At 37.9% G+C, this 22,459-nt stretch overlaps 1 protein-coding gene across 3 annotated transcripts in view; it reads right to left on the bottom strand.

The window, feature by feature from the left end:
- Nucleotides 1-22,459, bottom strand: part of dlg5a (discs, large homolog 5a (Drosophila)) — a 223,529-nt gene that overhangs the window by 137,606 nt on the left and 63,464 nt on the right. For all 3 annotated transcript variants that reach the window (XM_061936460.1, XM_061936531.1, XM_061936380.1), the window contains exon 2: nt 16,403-16,471. In XM_061936460.1, the coding sequence (XP_061792444.1) occupies nt 16,403-16,471 (69 nt within the window). The remainder of the gene's footprint in view (nt 1-16,402; nt 16,472-22,459) is intronic.

Consider the following 22,459-nt stretch of genomic DNA (forward strand, 5'->3'; position numbering starts at 1 on the left):
GGCTTCTGAGAGCTTCAAAATGTAATGAATAAAATGCTAAAGTTGTTGATAAACAAGCAATTATTTTAATAATTAAATATGGTCATTTTAAATGAATTATTATGATAATTTAAAATTAATTATTTCCAATATGTTTATTTTAATGTATAATTCTATGGCTGGATGTAATAAAGAGTCAGAAAAAATACAAATAAAAATACAATTAATTTTGATGTTTTTAGCAAAATATAGTAAAAATGTATTTAGTTGTTTTTTTTAAACTAATAAATATATATATTTTTAGGTAAGATAAACATAATACAATGTATCTCTAGTCTGGATGATTTAATTCTTGTCACCCTGTTGTCCTCCCATAGTGAAAAAAGGCTGTCCTCACTCAGGTCCGCATGGAGCTGGAGGGGGCGTGGCCTCCAGCTCCGGCTGAAAATCGGGAGATTTTCGGGAGAATATTTGTCCCGGGAGGTTTTCGGGAGAGGCGCTGAATTTCGGGAGTCTCCCGGAAAATTCGGGAGGGTTGGCAAGTATGGGCTATTGAATGATACCCTCATGGCTACTGTACTGTATGTTAAAGTTAAAAGTTAAAGTTAAAGTACCAATGATTGTCACACACACACTAGGTGTGGCGAAATTATTCTCTGCATTTGACCCATCACCCTTGATCACCCCCTGGGAGGTGAGGGGAGCAGTGGGCAGCAGCGGTGGCCGCGCCCGGGAATCATTTTTTGGTGATTTAACCCCCAATTCCAACCCTTGATGCTGAGTGCCAAGCAGGGAGGTAATGGGTCCCATTTTTATAGTCTTTGGTATGACTCGGCCGGGGTTTGAACCCACAACCTACCGATCTCAGGGCGGACACTCTAACCACTAGGCCACTGAGTCAGATGGTGTGTTATGTGAACTTTAATTAAAAAAAACTGCTGCACTTTATATACTTCTGCACTTTAAATGGAGCTGCTAAAATACTGTAACTTGACCGCCCACTGATTTATAACCCACATACCCTCTATGTATTGTACTTGTACTTTAAATTGCCTTTCATTATTTAATTTCAATTTTGTTGTGTATTTCTAATCCTGTGTCATTTTAATTGTGGATGTTAAATGCGCCATAAAAGGACTACAGATGCCATCTTAACGTAACGTAACTGCACATTGTCCTTCAAATAAACAAATACAAACAAATAAACACTATGTTTTTTTACATTACTTGTGGGTTTTTCATGTCACAAAGTTATTACTTAAAAAACCCTCAGGTGACACACTGTATTTTTCGGGGTATAAGTCGCTCCGGAGTATAAGGCGCACCGGCCGAATTGCATAATAAAGAAGGAAAAAACATATAAGTCGCACTGGAGTATAAGTCGCATTTTTTGTGGGAAATTTATTTGATAAAAGCCAACACCAAGAATAGACATTTGAAAGGCAATTTAAAATAAATAAAGAATAGTGAACAACAGGCTGAATAAGTGTACGTTATATGAGGCATAAATAACCAACTGAGAACGTGCCTGGTATGTTAACGTAACATATTATGGTAAGAGTCATTCAAATAACTATAACATATAGAACATGCTATACGTTTACCAAACAATCTCTCACTCCTAATCACTAAATCCCATGAAAAGAGCGAAATAATATTATTTTGATATTTTACGGTAATGTGTTAATAATTTCACACATAAGTCGCTCCTGAGTATAAGTCGCACCCCCGGCCAAACTCTGAAAAAAACTGCGACTTATAGTCCGAAAAATACGGTAGCGTGTTAATGTTTTATGGTGTATAGTTACTTCCTATACAACAATTTTTGCTCAAACTCTTAATAAATATGTGCCGATATAGCATGTACATGTGCATACATTTAGTACATGTCAATGTAGACAAAATGTACATAACTTAAAAAATAAAATAAAAATAAAATAAAATAAAAACTATCAAAATGTAAAAATTTTAACAAGAAATGGGCAACAAATTATGTTAGTATCTGCTTTTAAATATTTAGGATTTTTAATTGATGACCACTTGAGTTTTAAGGAGCACATTCAGTATGTTGTAAAAAAAAACCTGAAACTTTTACTGGGATTTTATTATAGAAACAAGTCTTGCTTTTCTTTTACTGTGAAACAGAAATTGGTGGAAACAACCTTTTTACCTGTTATTGACTATAGAGATGTGTTGTACATGAATGCTACTGCTGCTTGTCTCCACAAGCTGGATAGTGTGTACCACGGGGCACTGAGATTCATCACCAACTGCGCTCCCCTTACTCACCATTGTGTGTTATACTCGATGGTTAACTGGACATCTTTATGTGCTCGACGCCTCAATCATTGGTATGTTTTCATCTACAAAACCATTCTGGGTATCACTCCATCTTATCTGTCCTGTCTTTTAACAAAGAAACAAGGAAGTCACAATCTTCGTTCAATGAATGTTCTGCAATTTGTCGTCCCCAAAGTAAGAACTGAACTGGGCAAGAAAGCATTTAGGTTTTCAGCACCGAAGGCTTGGAATGACCTACAATCGAATATTAAACTTCAAACCCTTGTTACGTTGAATGAGTTTAAAACTTCTGTGAAAGGATTGCAGTCTACCTTGTCTGTATGCACATGTGTCATGTGAGCAAGTTTTAATGTTGTAAATGTGATGTTTTATGTATTTGTTTACTGTTTTTCATGTAACTTTGCTGCTGCCCTCTTGGCCAGGTCTCCCTTGGAAAAGAGATCTTTGATCTCAATGGGATTTTACCTGGTTAAATAAAGGCTAATAATAAATAATAATAAAAAATAGGGATAAAGGCATTATGTCATGAGAAAAAGCTGACACGTTGATACTATTAATGAACAAAAACACAAATATTTGTCTTTAAATATACGAATAATGTTTATCTATAGCCTTTTTTTTATTAGACATTACAAATTACATGATGGCGTCGCGTTTACACCCAACATAATGAATAATCGTTATTCATATTTTGGCCATAACTAGAGATGTCCGATAATGGCTTTTTTGCCGATATTCCGATATTGTCCAACTCTTAATTACCGATTCCGACATCAACCGATACCGATATATACAGTCATGGAATTAACACGTTATTATGCCTAATTTTGTTGTGACGCCCCGCTGGATGCATTAAACAATGTAACTTTACCATGAATTGATTAACGTGGACCTTAAACAAGTTGAAAAACGTATTCGGGTGTTACCATTTAGTGGTCAATTGTACGGAATATGTATTGTACTGTGCAATCTACTAATACAAGTTTCAATCAATCATATATGTATATCGTAGCGTCCCGGAAGAGTTAGTGCGTTAAGGGGTTCTGGGTATTTGTTCTGTTGTGTTTATGTTGCGTTACGGTGCGAAATGTGTTTGTCATTCTTGTTTGGTGTGGGTTCACAATGTGGCGCATATTTGTAACAGTGTTAAAGTTGTTTATACGGCCACGCTCAGTGTGACCTGTATGGCTGTTGATCAAGTATGCCTTGCATTTACTTACGTGTGTGCAAATGCCGCACATATTATGTGACTGGGCCGGCACGCTGTTTGTATGGAAGAAAAGCGGACGTGACGACAGGTTGTAGAAAACGCTAAGGCACTGCCCCCAATAATGTTGGCCGGGTGGAAATCGGGAGAATGGTTGCCCCGGGAGATTTTTGGGAGGAGCATTGAAATTCGGGAGGTTGAAACCGATACCGATAATTTCCGATATTACATTTTAAAGCATTTATCTGCCGATATTATCGGACATCTCTAGCCATAACGGTGAAGCCCTTTGTGTAAGACTAGATCTCATATATGAACACTATTTTTTATCTATATGGAGAAAAAGTGCAGTTACGTCTTATGTCCATCAGGTGTCATCTTGCAAAATTATTACATTTGTTTTATTGGTTATCTCTTATGTCCATAAGGTGCCATCTTGCACAAATTTTAACGGTTATATTTTTTATTTATGTTATTATTTAGTTTTTGCCATTATACTACGCTCTTGTGTTGCTTTCATAAGCACATTCAATTTCTACTTGGGGTACATCAAACAGTGTTCTTGTCAACAATTGTGTTTCTTCTACAAACGAAATAGTTTTGAACATTTGTTTTTTTAATAAAACTTGATTGAAAGATTCAAGTACATTTTTGAAAATGTTGAGCGCATTTAAAAATACCGCGATAATGATAACCTTGATAATTTTGGGTGAAAATAACCGTGAATATACACGGAAGCCTCCAAAAATTGTCACTGTCGAGCACAAACCAACAAACAGCATGCGATGATCCAGCAAAGACAGCAGCAACAGCTGAACCTAAATAGACTTGATTGCTCAATGAGAACAGGTGCGAGGAGCCAGCGCTCAGAGGCAGGAGTAAAGTTACTGCATAAACACACAAAAACGGAAGTAGAACTAGAAAACAAGAGCACTGTGCAGGAACCAAGCATTAAACATAGGAAAACACAATAACACCTAAATCAGGGGTGCTCATTACGTCGATCGCGATCTACCGGTCGATCTCGGAGGGTGTGTCAGTCGATCACCAGCCAGGCATTAAAAAAATAGTCCTAAAAATGAGCGATCATAAATCTTCACTATGACGTCACTTTCGTCACTTGATTGACATTCACGGCACCCGAGGGTCTTCTGAGATGACGCTGGCTGCTGCCAGCTCATTAAAATTACCGACTGGAAGGCGAGAAACACTTTATTTCAACAGACTCTGGCGCCGTACCTGTCGTCAAAACTCCAAAGACCGACTGCACAGTTGCACAATAAAAGCTCTGCTTCATCCTGCCTGCGCTACCAAAATAAGAGTCTCAGAAAGCTGGCGTGCACAAGCTAGCAAGCTACGGAGTTTGCAGACAATGTATTTCTTGTAAAGTGTATACAAAGGAGTACGGAAGCTGGACAAATAAGATGCCAAAAACCAACCACTTTCATGTGGTATTGGACAGAAAGGAGGACTTTTTTTCTCCTCCATTCGAAAATGCGGACATTATCAGCACCACTGTCTGATTCCAATCAATGCAAGTCATCACAATCAGGTAATACACCAACTTATATTCTTGTCTTCATGAAAGAAAGGAATCTATATGTGTTAAACATGCTTGCATTATCTTTAACCACCTTTAACTTGTTTACAATATTAACTATATGTGTTAAACATGCTTGTATTATCTTTAACCACCTTTAACTTGTTAACAATATTAACTATATGTGTTAAACATGCTTGTTTTATCTTTAACCACCTTTAAGTTGTCAACAATATTAACTATTTGTGTTAAACATGCTTGCATTATTTTTAACCACCTTTAACTTGTTAACAATATTAACTATATGTGTTAAACATGCTTGCATTATCTTTAAACACCTTTAACTTGTTAACAATATTAACTATATGTATTAAACATACTTGTATTATCATTAAACACCTTTAATGTATTAACAATATTAACTATATGTGTTAAACATGCTTGCATTATCATTAAATACCTTTAACTTGTTAACAAAAACATATATTTCATAAATAAGTAAATATAAATTATATATATGAATGAGGTAGAGCCCCACGACTTGATCAATTGAAAAGTAGCTCGCCTGCAGAAAAAGTGTGAGCACCCCTGACCTAAGTCATGTAGTAATTTTTATTAACTCCATAAGATGGCAGATGAAGTATTAATGACTACTTTCAATGCACTAAATTATTCTGATTTCTCAAATAGTTTTTTTGTGTATATTCACAGTGTCCATGTACACTCTCTAATGCTACTCTTAGTCATACGCCGTGTGCCTCCTGTACACTGGGGGGCGCTTGTTTCTTTTTAGCACGGATAAATGTATTGCTTTTCCGGTTGACTGATGACGTCAAACCAAAACAAGGCATCTTTGCGGCTCCTTACAAGTCATCCGCGCAATTCTTGTTGTACCCGACGTCCACTGTCATATTGGCACGGATTACAAAGATTACGTCTAGAGCAGGGGTGCTCACACTTTTTCTGCAGGCGAGCTACTTTTCAATTGATCAAGTCGTGGGGATCTACCTAATTCATATATATAATTTATATTTAGTTATTTATGAAATATATGTTTTTGTTAATAAGTTAAAGGTGTTTAATGATACAAGCATGTTTAACACATATAATTAATATTGTTAACAAGTTAAAGGTGTTTAATGATAATACAAGCATGTTTAACACATAGTTAATATTGTTAATAAATTAAAGGTGTTTAATGATAATACAAGAATGTTTAATACATATAGTTAATATTGTTAACAAGTTAAAGGGGTTTAAAGATAATACAAGCATGTTTAACACATAGTTAATATTGTTAATAAGTTAAAGGTGTTTAAAGATAATACAAGCATGTTTAACACATATAGTTGATATTGTTAATAAGTTAAAGGTGTTTAAAGATAATACAAGCATGTTTAACACATATAGTTAATATTGTTAACAACTTAAAGGTGTTTAAAGATAATACAAGCATGTTTAACACATAGTTAATATTGTTAATAAGTTAAAGGTGTTTAAAGATAATACAAGCATGTTTAACACATATAGTTAATATTGTTAATAAGTTAAAGGTGTTTAAAGATAATACAAGCATGTTTAACACATATAGATTCCTTTCTTTCATGAAGACAAGAATATAAGTTGGTGTATTACCTGATTGTGATGACTCGCATTGATAGGAATCAGACAGTGTTGCTGATAACGTCCGCATTTTCGAATGGAGGAGAAAAAAAGTCCTCCTTTCTGTCAAATACCACATGAAAGTGGTTGGTTTTTGGCATCTTATTTGTCCAGCTTCCGTACTCCTTTGTATACACTTTACAAGAAATACATTGTCGGCAAACTCCGTAGCTTGCTAGCTTGTGCACGCCAGCTTTCTGAGACTCTTATTTTGTTAGCGCAACTGTGCAACTGTGCAGTCGGTCTTTGGAGTTTTGAGACAGGTACGGCGCCAGAGTCTGTTGAAATAAAGTGTTTCTCGCCTTCCAGTCGGTAATTTTAATGAGCTGGCAGCAGCCAGCGTCATCTCAGAAGACCCTCGGGTGCCGTGAATGTCAATCAAGTGACGTCATAGTGAAGATTTATGATCGCTCATTTTTAGGACTATTTTTTTAATGCATGGCTGGTGATCGACTGACACACCCTCCGAGATCGACCTGTAGCTCGCGATCGACGTAATGAGCACCCCTGGTCTAGAGATGTCCGATAATATCGGACTGCCGATATTATCGGGCGATCAATGCTTTAAAATGTAATATCGGAAATTATCGGTATCGGTTTCAAAAAGTAAAATTTATGACTTTTTAAAACGCCGCTGTACGGAGTGGTACACGGACGTAGGGAGAAGTACAGAGCAGTTGCGTCTCCCAGTCATACTTACCAACCCTCCCAATTTTCCCGGGAGACTACCAAATTTCAGTGCCCCTCCCGAAAATCTCCCCGGACAACCATTCTCCCGAATTTCTCCCAATTTCCCCCCAGACAACAATATTGGGGGCGTGCCTTAAAGGCACTGCCTTTGCGTGCCGGCCCAGTCACATAATATCTACAGCTTATCACACACACAAGTGAATGCAGCACATACTTGGTCATCAGCCATACAGGTCACACTGAGGGTGGCCGTATAAACAACTTTAACACTGTTACAAATATGCGCCACACTGTGAACCCACACCAAACAAGAATGACAAACACATTTCGGGAGAACATCCGCACCGTAACACAACATAAACACAACAGAACAAATACCCAGAACCCCTTGCAGCACTAACTCTTACGGGACGCTACAATATACACCCCCCGCTAACCCCCCCCAATCAGAAAGTGGCTTGAAGATGATCTGTAAAACATCATCTATGCAACATTTTGACCAAAGAACCACTATCACATGTTATGTAGACCACAAGGCATACTTGCCAACCTTGAGACCTCCGATTTCGGGAGGTGGGGGGGGGGAGTGGTTAAGAGGTGAGGAGTATATTGACAGCTAGAATTCACCAAGTCAAGCATTCCATATATATATATATATATATATATATATATATATATATATATAAGCGGTAGAAAATGGATGGATATATATATATACATCCTGAAAATATGCAAACAAAACTGTGTTTAGATAATTGATACTTCAAACTTGCATAAATAAATCTTAAGGAATATAACATAACTTGGCTTCTGAGAGCTTCAAAATGTAATGAATAAAATGCTAAAGTTGTTGATAAACAAGCAATTATTTTAATAATTAAATATGGTCATTTTAAATGAATTACTATGATCATTTAAAAGTAATTATTTCAAACATGAGTGTGCATGTTGTCTGTCTATCTGTGTTGGCCCTGTGATGAGGTGGCAACTTGTCCAGGGTGTACACCGCCTTCCGCCCGATTGTAGCTGAGATAGGCTCCAGCGCCTCCCGCGACCCCAAAGGGAATAAGCGGTAGAAAATGGATGGATAGATGTTTATTATAATGCTTCATTCTATGGCTGGATGTAATAAGGAGTCAGAAAAAATACAAAAAAAAATACAATTAATTTTGATGTTTTTAGCAAAATATAGTAAAAATGTATTTATTTATTTATTTTTTTTAATTAATAAATATATTTATTTGTAGGTAAGATAAACATAATAATACAATTTATCTCTAGTCTGGATGATTTAGTTCTTGTCACCCTGTTGTCCTCCCATAGTGAAGAAAGGCTGTTGTCACTCAGGTCCGCATGGAGCTGGAGGAGGCGTGGCCTCCAGCTCCGGCTGAAAATCGGGAGATTTTCGGGAGAATATTTGTCCCGGGAGGTTTTCGGGAGAGGCGCTGAATTTCTCTGAAAATTCGGGAGGGTTGGCAAGTATGTCACAAGGAAGAGTTTACATTTAGAAAAAAATAATAATAATATGACTCCTTTAATGCGCCCTATAATCTGGTGCGCCTTATTAATGAAAAAAGATCGAAAATAGACCATTCATCGGCAGTGCGCCTTATAATACGGTGCAACCTATGGTCAGGAAAATTCGGTAAATCTCTGTTTTATTTTTCTCCCATCAGTGCACATCAAAATGTTCATTTGTCAAATAAATAAACAGTTATCTTCATTCCAGTTGTCGTTTATGTTTTGATAAAACAGGATCCGCTTCCGGTTTATATGCCGCACGTTCAGGCTGTCACATGTGTGATACGAAGGGTGCCCTGTGGCGGCACACACCCACTCCAGAGATCTGGTTTTCAATCGCATAATCTAGGTGTGTTAGTCCGACTTTTCAAAAGCCAAACACAATCAGATAAAGGCGGTGTTTTTCAACCTTTTTTGAGCCAAGGCGCATTTCTTGCGTAAAAAAAATCCGGAGGCACACCACCAGCAGAAATCATTAAAAAACGAGTTGACAGTAAAGAGTCGTCGTCGCAATTGTTGGATATGACTTTAAAGCATAACCAAGCATGCATCAATATAGCTCTAGTCTCAAAGTAGGTGTACTGTCACCACCTGTCACATCACGCCCTGACTTATTTTGAGTTTTTTGCCGTTTTCCTGTGTGTGGTGTTTTAATTCTTGTCTTGCGCTCCTATTTTGGTGGCTTTTTCTCTTTTTTTGGTATTTTCCTGTAGCAGTTTTACGTCTTCCTTTGAGCGATATTTCTCACATATACTTTGTTTTAGCAATCAAGAATATTTCAGTGGTTTTTATCCTTCTTTGTGGGGACATTGTTGATTGTCATGTCATGTTCGGATGTACATTGTCTTAACTCCACAGTAAGTCTTTGCTGTCGTCCAGCATTCTGTTTTTGTTTACTTTGTAGCAAGTTCAGTTTTAGTTTTGTTCTGCATTGCCTTCCCTAAACTTCAATGCCTTTTCTTCGGGGCACTCACCTTTTGTTTATTTTTGGTTTAAGCATTAGACACCTTTTTACCTGCACGCTGCCTCCCGCTGTTTCCGACATCTACAAAGCAATTAGATACCGGCTGCCACCTACTGATATGGAAGAGTATTACACGGTTACTCTGCCGAGCTCTAGACAGCACACACACTCAAAAACAACACATCATTTGCAGACTATAATTACTGGTTTGCAAAAAATATTTTTAACCCAAATAGGTGAAATTAAATAATCTCCCACGGCACACCAGACTGTATCTCACGGCACACTGGTTGAAAAACACTGGATTAAGGTGTTGTAGGATTCTTCTTGTGAGCCAAATTATTTGAGAAATCAGAATGGAAACGTAGTCAATGTCAGCATCCATCAGCTTTATTTACATCTGCATGCACTTTAAAATGTTGACTCATCTGCGTACTGTTGTTTACAATGAACTCATCAGCGGTGTTATATATATATATGAGTGGGCGGTTTGATCCTTAGTCCTATTAAAACATTGGTTCTATTTTGACGCTAGGCCACTAGACCACCTACTCAGTGGCCTAGTGGTTAGAGTGTCCGCGCTGAGATCGGTAGGTCGTGAGTTCAAACCCCGGCCGAGTCATACCAAAGACTATAAAAATGGGACCTTTTACCTCTTTGCTTGGCAATCAGCATCAAGGGTTGGAATTGGGGGTTAAATCACCAAAAATGATCACTGCTCCCCTCACCTCCCAGGGGGTGAGCAAGAGGATGGGTCAAATGCAGAGGACAAATTTCACCTCATGTGTGTGTTATAATCATTGGTACTTTAACTTTAACTTATGTGTTGTGCAACGTACTCGTTAATAAGTGAGCATGTAGTCTACTTTATTCATGCACTCCAAATCCTTGTTGAAAGTTGTTATAATGAGTTAACACATTTCAGGCACAACAGCCTCTGTCCAATTATCACCTGCTTCCAATTAACGCCTCTTCCTCATTGCGGTTTATGAAAATAAATCAATTGCACTGTGAGTTATTCTGCGATTCCCACCCCTATTATGTCAATACAGTCGCTGTCCAACTATGTCCGCTATTTTTCCTCCATGTTCTGTCCGTATATCTACAAAAACAACATAAAACATGTTTTACTGTAACATTTGGTTGCTTCGCTTTTTCCGCAACAACACCAGCAACATGCAGCACAAAGATCATTTGTAACCACGGCGAAAAAGAAGTCTCACTCTGTCACGTGATGTTGGCAAGTTTAAATAGTGTGAAATAGTCATAATTAATTGAAAGACATATCAGGAAGTGTGTTTATGGTGTGTATAAGTTAGAAATGTGTTGTTTTTAGCGTGTTTTTTTTATATATACCATGCATCAGGCTTCCCTCAGGCTATCAATCTGATGAACGCAGTAAAATTACTCTGCAAATAATCTAATGTACTAACTCATGCTCACTTCATCCTCTGTTTGCTTTGCTAAATTCACCACTACACTATTATGTATTAGCCTTGCCTGTATTAGATATTTAAGTACTTGTTTATATTTTTAGTTAATTGTAGGGATGGATTTTTGCCGATATCCGATATTCTGATATTGTCCAACTCTTAATTACCGATACCGATATTAACCGATACCGACATATACAGTGGTGGAATTAACACATTATTATGCCTAATTTGGACAACCAGGTATGGTGAAGATAATGTCCTTTTTAAAAAAATTAATAAAATAAAATAAGATAAATAAATTAAAAACATTTTCTTGAATAAAAAAAGAAAGTAAAACATACTTGCCAACCCTCCCGGATTTTCCGGGAGACTCCCGAAATTCAGCGCCTCTCCCGAAAACCTCCCGGGACAAATTTTCTCCCGAAAATCTCCCGAAATTCAGGCGGACTCAGGTCCTCCACAATATAAAAAAGCGTACCTGCCCAATCACGTTATAACTATAGAATGATGGAGGGCGAGTTCTTGGTTTCTTATGTGGGTTTATTGTTCGGCAGTTTCATTAACGTCCTCCCAGCGCGGCAACAACACACAACAACAGCAGTCACTTTTTTGTATACCATAAAGCAGTTGGTCTGCCGTAAACAGCAATGTTGTGACACTTTTAAACAGGACAATACTGCCATCTACTGTACATGCACATGTGACCCACCCATAATGTGTCACATTTTTGTGTTGATTTATTTATTTTATTTTGTGGTTTGAATTCGTTTTTGGAGCTGTCATTACACATTTATCAGTATTCACATTGGTCAGTAGGGGGCAGTAGGGCGTTTCTTCCCAATTGAATGCTATCACCTGCAGACCGGAAGTATCTTGTCATTCTGATGAGCGCGACCAGTCTGTGAACAATTGAAACGTCCTGTGTGCTTTTTCCTCCTGTATAACAGGTTAGTTTTGGTGAATCAACTCACTGAATAATATCCATGTGATCTTTATAAGTTTAAGTACACATTCTGATGGTGGAGCCTAACTCTAAAGTGTTTGTGAGTTGTAGTTTGTATTTGTGAATGAATCCAGTGCACAGCTGCAGTAATCAATACAAAAAGGCGACGTGAGTGCGCAATGTTTATATAGGAACTTCTGATCCTAATTCAGACTCCCTAATTAGAGCTCCCGTTTTCTTATTGATTTTATAATGTATATTTGTATAATGTGTGTGTTCTGAAATAGTGACAGAGAATAGAACAAGGATGGACAATTCAACCCTTAACTCAACAATGAGTAGAATGAGTGTTATGTGTGTGTATATGTGTAAATAAATGAACACTGAAATTCAAGTATTTCTTTTATTTATATATATATATATATATATATATATATATATATAATAAAATATATATATATATATATAGCTAGAATTCACTGAAAGTCAAGTATTTCTTATATATATATATATATATATCTTAACCACGCCCCACCCCCGACCACGCCCCCACCCCCCACCTCCCGAAATCGGAGGTCTCAAGGTTGGCAAGTATGAAGTAAAACAATATAAAAACAGTTACATAGAAACTAGTAATGAATGAAAATGAGTAAAATTAACTGTTAAAGGTTAGTACTATTAGTGGACCAGCAGCACGCACAATCGTGTGCTTACGGACTGTATCCCTGCAGACTGTATTGATATATATTGATATATAATGTAGGAACCAGAATATTAATACCGGTAACAGAAAGAAAAGACCCTTTTGTGTGAATGAGTGTGAATGAGTGTAAATGGGGGAGGGAGGTTTTTTGGGTTGGGGCACTAATTGTAAGTGTATCTTGTGTTTTTTATGTTGATTTAATCAAAAATTAAAAAAAATTAAAAAATTAAAAAAAATTAAAAAAACGATACCGATATTATCGGACATCTCTAGTTAATTGTTCAAATTTTTTTTTTTTTTACAATGAACAAGAGAGCACAGCCTATCAAGTCAAATTTATTGTGTGATAACCAATAAAGCTGATTCTGGTCACAAGCTATGGAGAAATGGCATCAATTCCAGCGGCGACTCCTGACTTTATACTCTTACAGCACATTTGTGCATCTATATAGTGAAATATTACATGTACAATAATGTGCACATTATATTTACACTTAGATGGAGGGGAATGTGGTTTTACTAGCCTGTGCGTCTCAAAAGTCACATGCCAGTATCAGATGCAAGTATCTGCCGCTGTACGAAATGAAACCCAAACACGAAAGTATGTAAGTTCATGTTATGGTCGTCAAATAAGGTTAAAGATATGATAATGTATGTGTATGAGACGTATGTGATTGACAGTCAGCAGAAAATAGTTTTTAAGGTTTTATTGATGTATTAACTTTAACACTTGACATGGACCTGATGTTTTATTTTAGTAAAGAAAACAGACTGCATCTGTTCAAGTCTACTAAAAACAACAAATTACTTTAGAAAGCCACTTTTTTTGTTTAAATCTTAATGATAATGTAATGTGTTTGAATGAAAATATGTCAAGTTGTGGGAATTTTTCAGTATTTATAACAGAGATTAAAAAAAGAATACCGTAAATTTTACTCGCTATCTTATGCTGCCCTTTTTTTGCTGCAGCTGTTACATATACTGTAATATTGTACATGGTGATTAGGATTTCTTATATATTGTATATATATTACATGACATATAATATAATAATATATCAGTATATATTATATACACTGTATATATAATATGTAAATATTACATGTTATATTTTATATTGCTACTATGGTGAATTTTTTGTCTACTTTATACCTGCATTATCCTTTCCATCCTTACCCTTTCCATCCTTTGTAACTGAGCTACTGTGTGGAACAATTTCCCTTGTGGATTAATAAAGTTTGTCTAAGTCTAAATTCCAGATGGTAACCCGCTACTTTTTTTCCCCTATGCTTTGAACCCTGCGGCTTATGAAACGGTGTGGCTAATTTATGGATTTTTCTCCGCTGACCGCTATTAAGCACATATTTTTCAATAAACACATGGAAAGACACTTAAATGGTGTGTTATTGTGTGTGCAATGGCGCCATCTTTTGGACGAGTTTGCTCACTGCAGGTGCAGGTGGGTGAATGTGAATTCCTGTCGTTTAAATCTTTGAACCGGAAGTAGAAGTGCCATTCTGTCTTCTAATCGTCTATAGCGTTTCTGCTGTTTCTACTCGTATGGACTTTTCATCGTTGTAAGTTTTACAATGTAACTAAAACAATTCTTCCTCACTCAACCGTTCCACGTGTGATGTCTGTAGGAGTGTATGCATATTTGTCCGTGCTTTCGAAATGTAATGAAGCAAACATTCTTAGCATTAGCTAATATGCTAACACGTTGATGAGTGTCCGTGTTAGGACTGTCACCTTACAATGGCATTGTTTGTATACTTCCAGGTTCACAAATTCCTCAGTAAATTCACCGAGACGTCACTGTGAGTTATTGAGTCTATTTGGCTGATCGGAGAACTAGCTTCCGTAGCTAGTGGGTCAATGACAATGACGTCTGTTTTACTGCCGTGTTACAGACACAGTTTGGAAAATGTTTTGCAAAATATTTCCGTTTAAATAACATATTTCACTATATATATATATATATATATATATATATATATATATATATATACGCGCACACACACACACACACACACACACACACACATATATATATATATATATATATATATATATATATATATATATATATATATATATATATATATATATATATATATATATATATATATATATATATATATATATGTATGTATTGCGCTCTACTACGGTATCGAGCACTATTTTTTGGATAACCTTATTAAGACATATATATATATGTGTGTGTGTGTCTAATAGTCTGGTGCGGCTAATACAGTATATGGATTTTTAATTTTTTTTTTTAAATAAAATTTAGTGGCTGCGGCTTACAGTCTGGGAAATACGGTAATTAGTAGGGGTGTAACGGTACACAAAAATTTCGGTTCTGTGCGTACCTCGGTTTAGAGGTCACGGTTCGGTTCATTTTCGGTACAGTAAAAAAACAACAAAATATACATTTTGGGGTTATTTATTCACCAAATTTGCAAAATCTTCCACCAAAAATATTTTTCTTAGAGGAATATTTGATGTGAAGTAATGGGAACCTTGGATAGGTAAATAATTCATAATAACATTGATTTTGATTTAATATTATGTTTTGAGCAATGACAGTTTAAAAGAAAAAAAAAACAGCTTTGTTTTAATAGTCAACATTGCAACATTTTCTAAATTACATTTAACCTTTAAGCTTTTTTATTTCACTTTTGTTATGTTTTTGTTTATTTTAATAGTATATTTAGAATGTGTCGTGGGCCTTTAAAACATTAGCTGTGGGCAGCAAATGGCCTCCGGGGCACACTTTTGACACCCCTGCTATAGATAATAAAAAATTAAATCTGATAAATCTATGGATAAAAAGCAGAGCCTGGCAACGCATGCGCGTTTATCATAACTCTCTCTCTCTCTCTGTCTCTGCCCCTCCCTCACCAATGCTGCTGTGCGCACAATTTGTATTGTTTTTAACCCCTTCTTAACCCTGAACGTACATTGAAAATACACGCAACCCGAACTCAAAATGCCGGACATTTGAGGCATTTAAGAAACTCCGCCTTGACAGCTCCGCAAAAGAGGACATGTCCGGTGAAAAGAGGACGTATGGTCAGTCTATCGTAGCCCGTTAGCTGCTAGCACACCGTGTGTTGTGCCTCGGTGTGCATTGTTTACACAACGTGCGTTATGCTACTTAATATGTCCGTGTGGAAACTCGTTCGGTACACATTTGAACCGAACCGAAACCCCCGTATCGAAACAGTTCAATACAAATACACGTACCGTTACACCCCTACCATGGACGGTGTCCAACTTTGAATAATCAAAAAATGGTCAATATTTCCAAACTTCCCGAGCTTAAATTCCCGTGGTAAATTTCCGGAAAGTTTCCGCATATTTACCGGAAACTTTCCACCCCTTTGCAACCCTACTCATGATATCACTGTCCTCCCAAAAAAACGTGATGGTAGTGTTTTAGAGCGTACGTACCGACGCTACTGAGGGAGCTGCTGCTCTCGGAGTCGGAAGGCATGGTGGAAAGGACGCTGTATGTAGAACCTGCAAAAACAGAAGCAACAATCAGATGTGAAACTCATTGCAGCACATATTACAATACTTTTAGCTAGTGGTTCTTAACCTGGGTTTGATCGAACCCTAGGGGTTCGGTGAGTCGGCCTCAGGGGTTCGGCGGAGCCTTTTCCGCGGCAGTCAAGACACACCTGACTCATCGTGTAAATTAAAACTTCTCCATATGGGCTTATCATGGATACGGCAACAGCAGAAGTCACACTGATTTGCAGGTGTGTCATTTGTTGTGAGTTCATGCACTGTGTTGGTTTTGTTCTTTGAACAAGGTGATGTTCATGCACAGTCACCGTATTTTTCGGATTATAAGTCGCAGTTTTTTTTCATAGTTTGGCCGGGGGTGCGACTTATACTCAGGAACGACTTATGTGTGAAGTTATTAACACATTAGCGTAAAATATCAAATAATATTATTTATCTCATTCACGTAAGAGACTAGACGTATAAGATTTCATGGGATTTAGCGATTAGGAGTGACAGATTGTTTGGTAAACGTATAGCATGTTCTATGTTATAGTTATTTGAATGACTCTTACCATAATATGTTACGTTAACATACCAGTTGGTTATTTATGCCTCATATAACGTACACTTATTCAGCCTGTTGTTCACTATTCTTTATTTATTTTAAATTGCCTTTCAAATGTCTATTCTTGGTGTTGGCTTTTATCAAATAAATTTCCCCCAAAAATGCGATTTATACTCTGGAGCGACTTATACTCTGAAAAATACGGTAATTTTGTGCACCAGGAAAAAAAACATATCTTTGTGTTGAGTTTGAAAAAAATAAACATTTTATTTTTTCCACTAAAGAAGGGTTCGGTGAATGCACATATGAAATTGGTGGGGTTCGGAACCTCCAACAAGGTTAAGAAGCACTGCTTTAAAGGGGAACATTATCACCAGACCTATGTAAGCGTCAATATATACCTTGATGTTGCAGAAAAAAGACCATATATTTTTTTAACCGATTTCCGAACTCTAAATGGGTGAATTTTGGCGAATTAAACGCCTTTCTAATATTCGCTCTCGGAGCGATGACGTCACAACGTGGCGTCACATCGGGAAGCAATCCGCCATTTTCTCAAACACCGAGTCAAATCAGCTCTGTTATTTTCCGTTTTTTCGACTGTTTTCCGTACCTTGGAGACATCATGCCTCGTCGGTGTGTTGTCGGAGGGTGTAACAACACGAACAGGGACGGATTCAAGTTGCACCAGTGGCCCAAAGATGCGAAAGTGGCAAGAAATTGGACCTTTGTTCCGCACACTTTACCGACGAAAGCTATGCTACGACAGAGATGGCAAGAATGTGTGGATATCCTGCGACACTCAAAGCAGATGCATTTCCAACGATAAAGTCAAAGAAATCTGCCGCCAGACCCCCATTGAATCTGCCGGAGTGTGTGAGCAATTCAGGGACAAAGGGCCTCGGTAGCACGGCAAGCAATGGCGGCAGTTTGTTCCCGCAGACGAGCGAGCTAAACCCCCTGGATGTCTTGGCTCACACCGTCCCTTATGCCACCGAAGACGATCAAGAGAAGAATATCGACCCTAGCTTCCCTGGCCTGCTGACATCAACTCCAAAACTGGACAGATCAGCTTTCAGGAAAAGAGAGCGGATGAGGGTATGTCTACAGAATATATTAATTGATGAAAATTGGGCTGTCTGCACTCTCAAAGTGCATGTTGTTGCCAAATGTATTTCATATGCTGTAAACCTAGTTCATAGTTGTTAGTTTCCTTTAATGCCAAACAAACACATACCAATCGTTGGTTAGAAGGCGATCGCCGAATTCGTCCTCGCTTTCTCCCGTGTCGCTGGCTGTCGTGTCGTTTGTCGGTTTCGCTTGCATACGGACGGTTCAAACCGATATGGCTCAATAGCTTCAGTTTCTTCTTCAATTTCGTTTTCGCTACCTGCCTCCACACTACAACCATCCGTTTCAATACATGCGTAATCTGTTGAATCGCTTAAGCCGCTGAAATCCGAGTCTGAATCCGAGCTAATGTCGCTATAGCTTGCTGTTCTATCCGCCATGTTTGTTTGTGTTGGCATCACTATGTGACGTCACAGGAAAATGGACGGGTGTATATAACGATGGTTAAAATCAGGCACTTTGAAGCTTTTTTTAGGGATATTGTGTGATGGGTAAAATTTTGAAAAAAACTTCGAAAAATAAAATAAGCCACTGGGAACTGATTTTTAATGGTTTTAACCATTCTGAAATTGTGATACTGTTCCCCTTTAAACATATTGCACAGGTAGGTGTATGAGGCATTTCGTGAGAAGGCTTAGGCTGGGGAATAATACTGTCATCAACGCTCCTCCTTAGCAGATCCACATTAACACTGCAGACTGCTGCCATCATTAAACCGCCTTTCCCCTCAATGTGCACTCCTGCTTGGCTTTGATGTATAGTCTATGTATGTTTCTGCTACACAGGCACAATGTCACAGCTCAAGTGGGATTTTCTCTTTTTTATGTCAGGAGAACACACACACACACACACACACACACACACACACACACACACACACACACACACACACACACACACACACACACACACACACACACACACACACACACACACACACACACACACACACACACACACACACACACACACACACACACAAATACACACGCGCAAGGGAGAGAAGGTAATTCTTCATCAAAATGGCTCTTCATATCGTTAAGATGGGGGATTTTTTTTTTTTTTTTTGTTCAGGCAAATACAGGCGGTGCAGTAGTGTGGTAAGCTGCAGTGTCCCTGCTCTAAAGGGCAACAGCAACCTTCCAGCAAAACAGGCATATTTTTTTGTATATATTCCGAAGCTAAAGCTGTGATGTGTGCTTTCTACAGAAGGAATCTTTTTTTTTTTTTTTTTGCACACTGCACGCTATGTGCCTACATTGTGTCCTATATCATTGGAACTAGAGATGTCCAATTATATCGGACTGCCGATATTATCGGTCGATAAATGCTTTAAAATGTAATATCGGAAATTATCGGTATCGGTTTCAAAAAGTAAAATGTATGACTTTTTAAAAGGCCGCTGTACGGAGTGGTACACGGACGTAGGTAGAAGTACAGAGCACCAATAAACCTTAAAGGCACTGCCTTTGCGTGCCGTCCCAATCACACAATATCCGCGGCTTTTCACACACACAAGTGAATGCAAGGCATACTTGGTCAACAGCCATACAGGTCACACTGAGCGTGGCCGTATAAACAACTATAACACTGTTACAAATATGCGCCACACTGTGAACCCACACCAAACAAGAATGACAAACACATTTCGGGAGAACATCCGCACCGTAACACAACAGAACAAATACCCAGAACCCCTTGCAGCACTAACTCTTCCGGGACGCAACAATATACACCCCCTGCTACCTTCCCCCCCCACCTCACACCCCCCCGCCCCCCAACCTCGCCCACCTTAACCTCCTCATGCTCTCTCAGGGAGAGCATGTCCCAAATTCCAAGCTGCTGTTTTGAGGCATGTTAAAAAAAAAAAATGCACTTTGTGACTTCAATAATAAATATGGCAGTGCCATGTTGGCATTTTTTTCCCATAACTTGAGTTGATTTATTTTGGAAAACCTTGTTACATTGTTTAATGCATCCAGCGGGGCATCACAACAAAATTAGGCATAATAATGTGTTAATTCCACGACTGTATATATCGGTATCGGTTGATATCGGAATCAGTAATTAAGAGTTGGACAATACCGGAATGTTGGATATCGGCAAAAAAGCCATTATCAGACATCTCTAATTGGAACGGCACTAAGCTAATAACTAAGCAAATATTTAATTCATGACATCTACCCTACATATGGGTACACGTAGTTTGTGAGACTTCACATCAGCAAGCTAAAGGAGCTTTTTAAGGTGCCATCACAACAGGGCAGCACCGACTGCATAGAGGGATAAAAGCGATGACGACCGTAGAGCAAGAAAAATCAATTAAATCAATAAATGTATGTCTCCTGTACTTTTTTTTTTTTAAAGGAAGGTTTTTACCTTCCAAAAATAATGCAACTATTGAATGAAGACAAGTCAAACACTTGTGCCAGGCGGAAAGCTGCTACTCAGACTGAAGCATGTTCCTTTACACCACCCACAAGCTAATTGATTGGCTTTCTGGCACTGCTTTTTTGCTAATGTGACAATAACTCACAGCATGCGGCAGCTGAACGATCAGCGGTGATATGCAGGATAGAGCGAGATGCGATCATTCACAGGAGAGAGATAATTGTGAACAAATTATTTTTTAAAGTTTGCTGAGTCACTGTTAAAACTGGTGAGTGAGATTATTAACTTTTTCAAACACTGCTTTTGTACAAAACCTAAAACCAGTGAAGTTGGCACGTTGCACACTCTTGGCATTCTCTGGATGAGCTTCAAGCACACCTTTGAAGTGAAAACCATTTCAGGTGACTACCTCTTGAAGCACATCGAGAGAATGCCGAGAGTGTGCGAAAAAATAATTACAGCAAAGGGTGGCTATTTTGAATAAAGTAGAATATAAAACATGTTTTCAGTTATTTCACCTTTTTTTGTTAGGTACATAACTCCACGTGTTCATTCATGATTTTGATGCGTTTAGTGACAATCTACAGTGTAAATAGTCATGAAAATAAAGAGAACCCATTGAGTGAGAAAGTGTGTTCTAACGTTTGGCCTATACACGCACACACACACACACACACACACACACACACACACACACACACACACACAGGTTATCATTTGGAATGGGGACCAAGTTTTTGATCATCACTTGTGGGGACCACCCTTTCTATAGGTTGTGGAGGCATAAAAAATGGTGTAAAATGTCCACTGCCCAGTTAGCTCATACACGTCTTTAAATCTCTGGATTGATGAAGTAATGTGCTGATCATTCTTACTGGGGACCCTGGGGGAAAAAGAGTTAATATGGTTCATGGGGACCAAATTTAAATCATTTTGCATAATTCACACAAATTTATACGTGACTACTGAGCACCATTTAAAAAAAAAAAAAAAAAGTTCAAATTAAATATGACATGGTGGTCGGAATACAGCACTACAGCTGTCCTCTAATAGGAAGTTTCACCACTTAAATGTTAAAGCAAATCCTGCATCTTCTGTGACATTACTGAAAACTGCTTTTTAGCAGTAATGAAGTTGTCTGCAACTCCAACTACCATATGTAGAAGGATATAGAATGGATCTGACTATCATTTAAAAAGGTTTCCCTTTAGGGGACCTGTTTTTTTGTCCCCATACCGTCAGAGGTCCCCTGTAAACCAGGCCTGTGCAATTATTTTGACTTAGGGGCCAAATTTAAAGAAAAAAATGTTTCTGGGGGCCGGTATATCTATTTTTAGGAACACTAATACAAAACCTCACAATAATGTCTGATTGAATGCTAAAAACGTTATGACAGACCGCCTTAAAAAAAGGAATGGAATTTAAAAACATTTTACTGAATGAGACACTCGGAATGTACATGAAAATAAATAATGTGGGATTTAAAATATTAACAATGAATGATAAAACACTGAATATTGACAACATATGAACATCACACCCCCTCTCCGTCGACATATTGTACAATGAAGCGAAATGCAACAAAAATGCAACAAAACAGCGAAATATGAACGCGAAGGGTACAAATAAACCCACCAACAATCTGATACATCACTAAGCTTTAGAAATTTGTTGTGAAAATCTCCTTCCACGCCTGTCCCTGACACCTGCAATTCAGGCTGACACCTGCATTTCAGGCTGACACTCTGGAAACACTCCGTGGAAACGCTCCTCCACCCACACTGCTTGGTGCCTGCTGTGACTTAGATTACCTTAGTAACTACAATATCATGCAAAAGCGCAGATTCCAACCATTGAAATACTTTGTATTAAATATGTCCGATAATATCGGCCTGCCGATATTATCGGCC

The sequence above is a fragment of the Nerophis lumbriciformis genome, linkage group LG02 (genome assembly GCF_033978685.3).
Source record: "Nerophis lumbriciformis linkage group LG02, RoL_Nlum_v2.1, whole genome shotgun sequence".
NCBI classification, from domain to species: Eukaryota; Metazoa; Chordata; class Actinopteri; order Syngnathiformes; family Syngnathidae; genus Nerophis; species Nerophis lumbriciformis.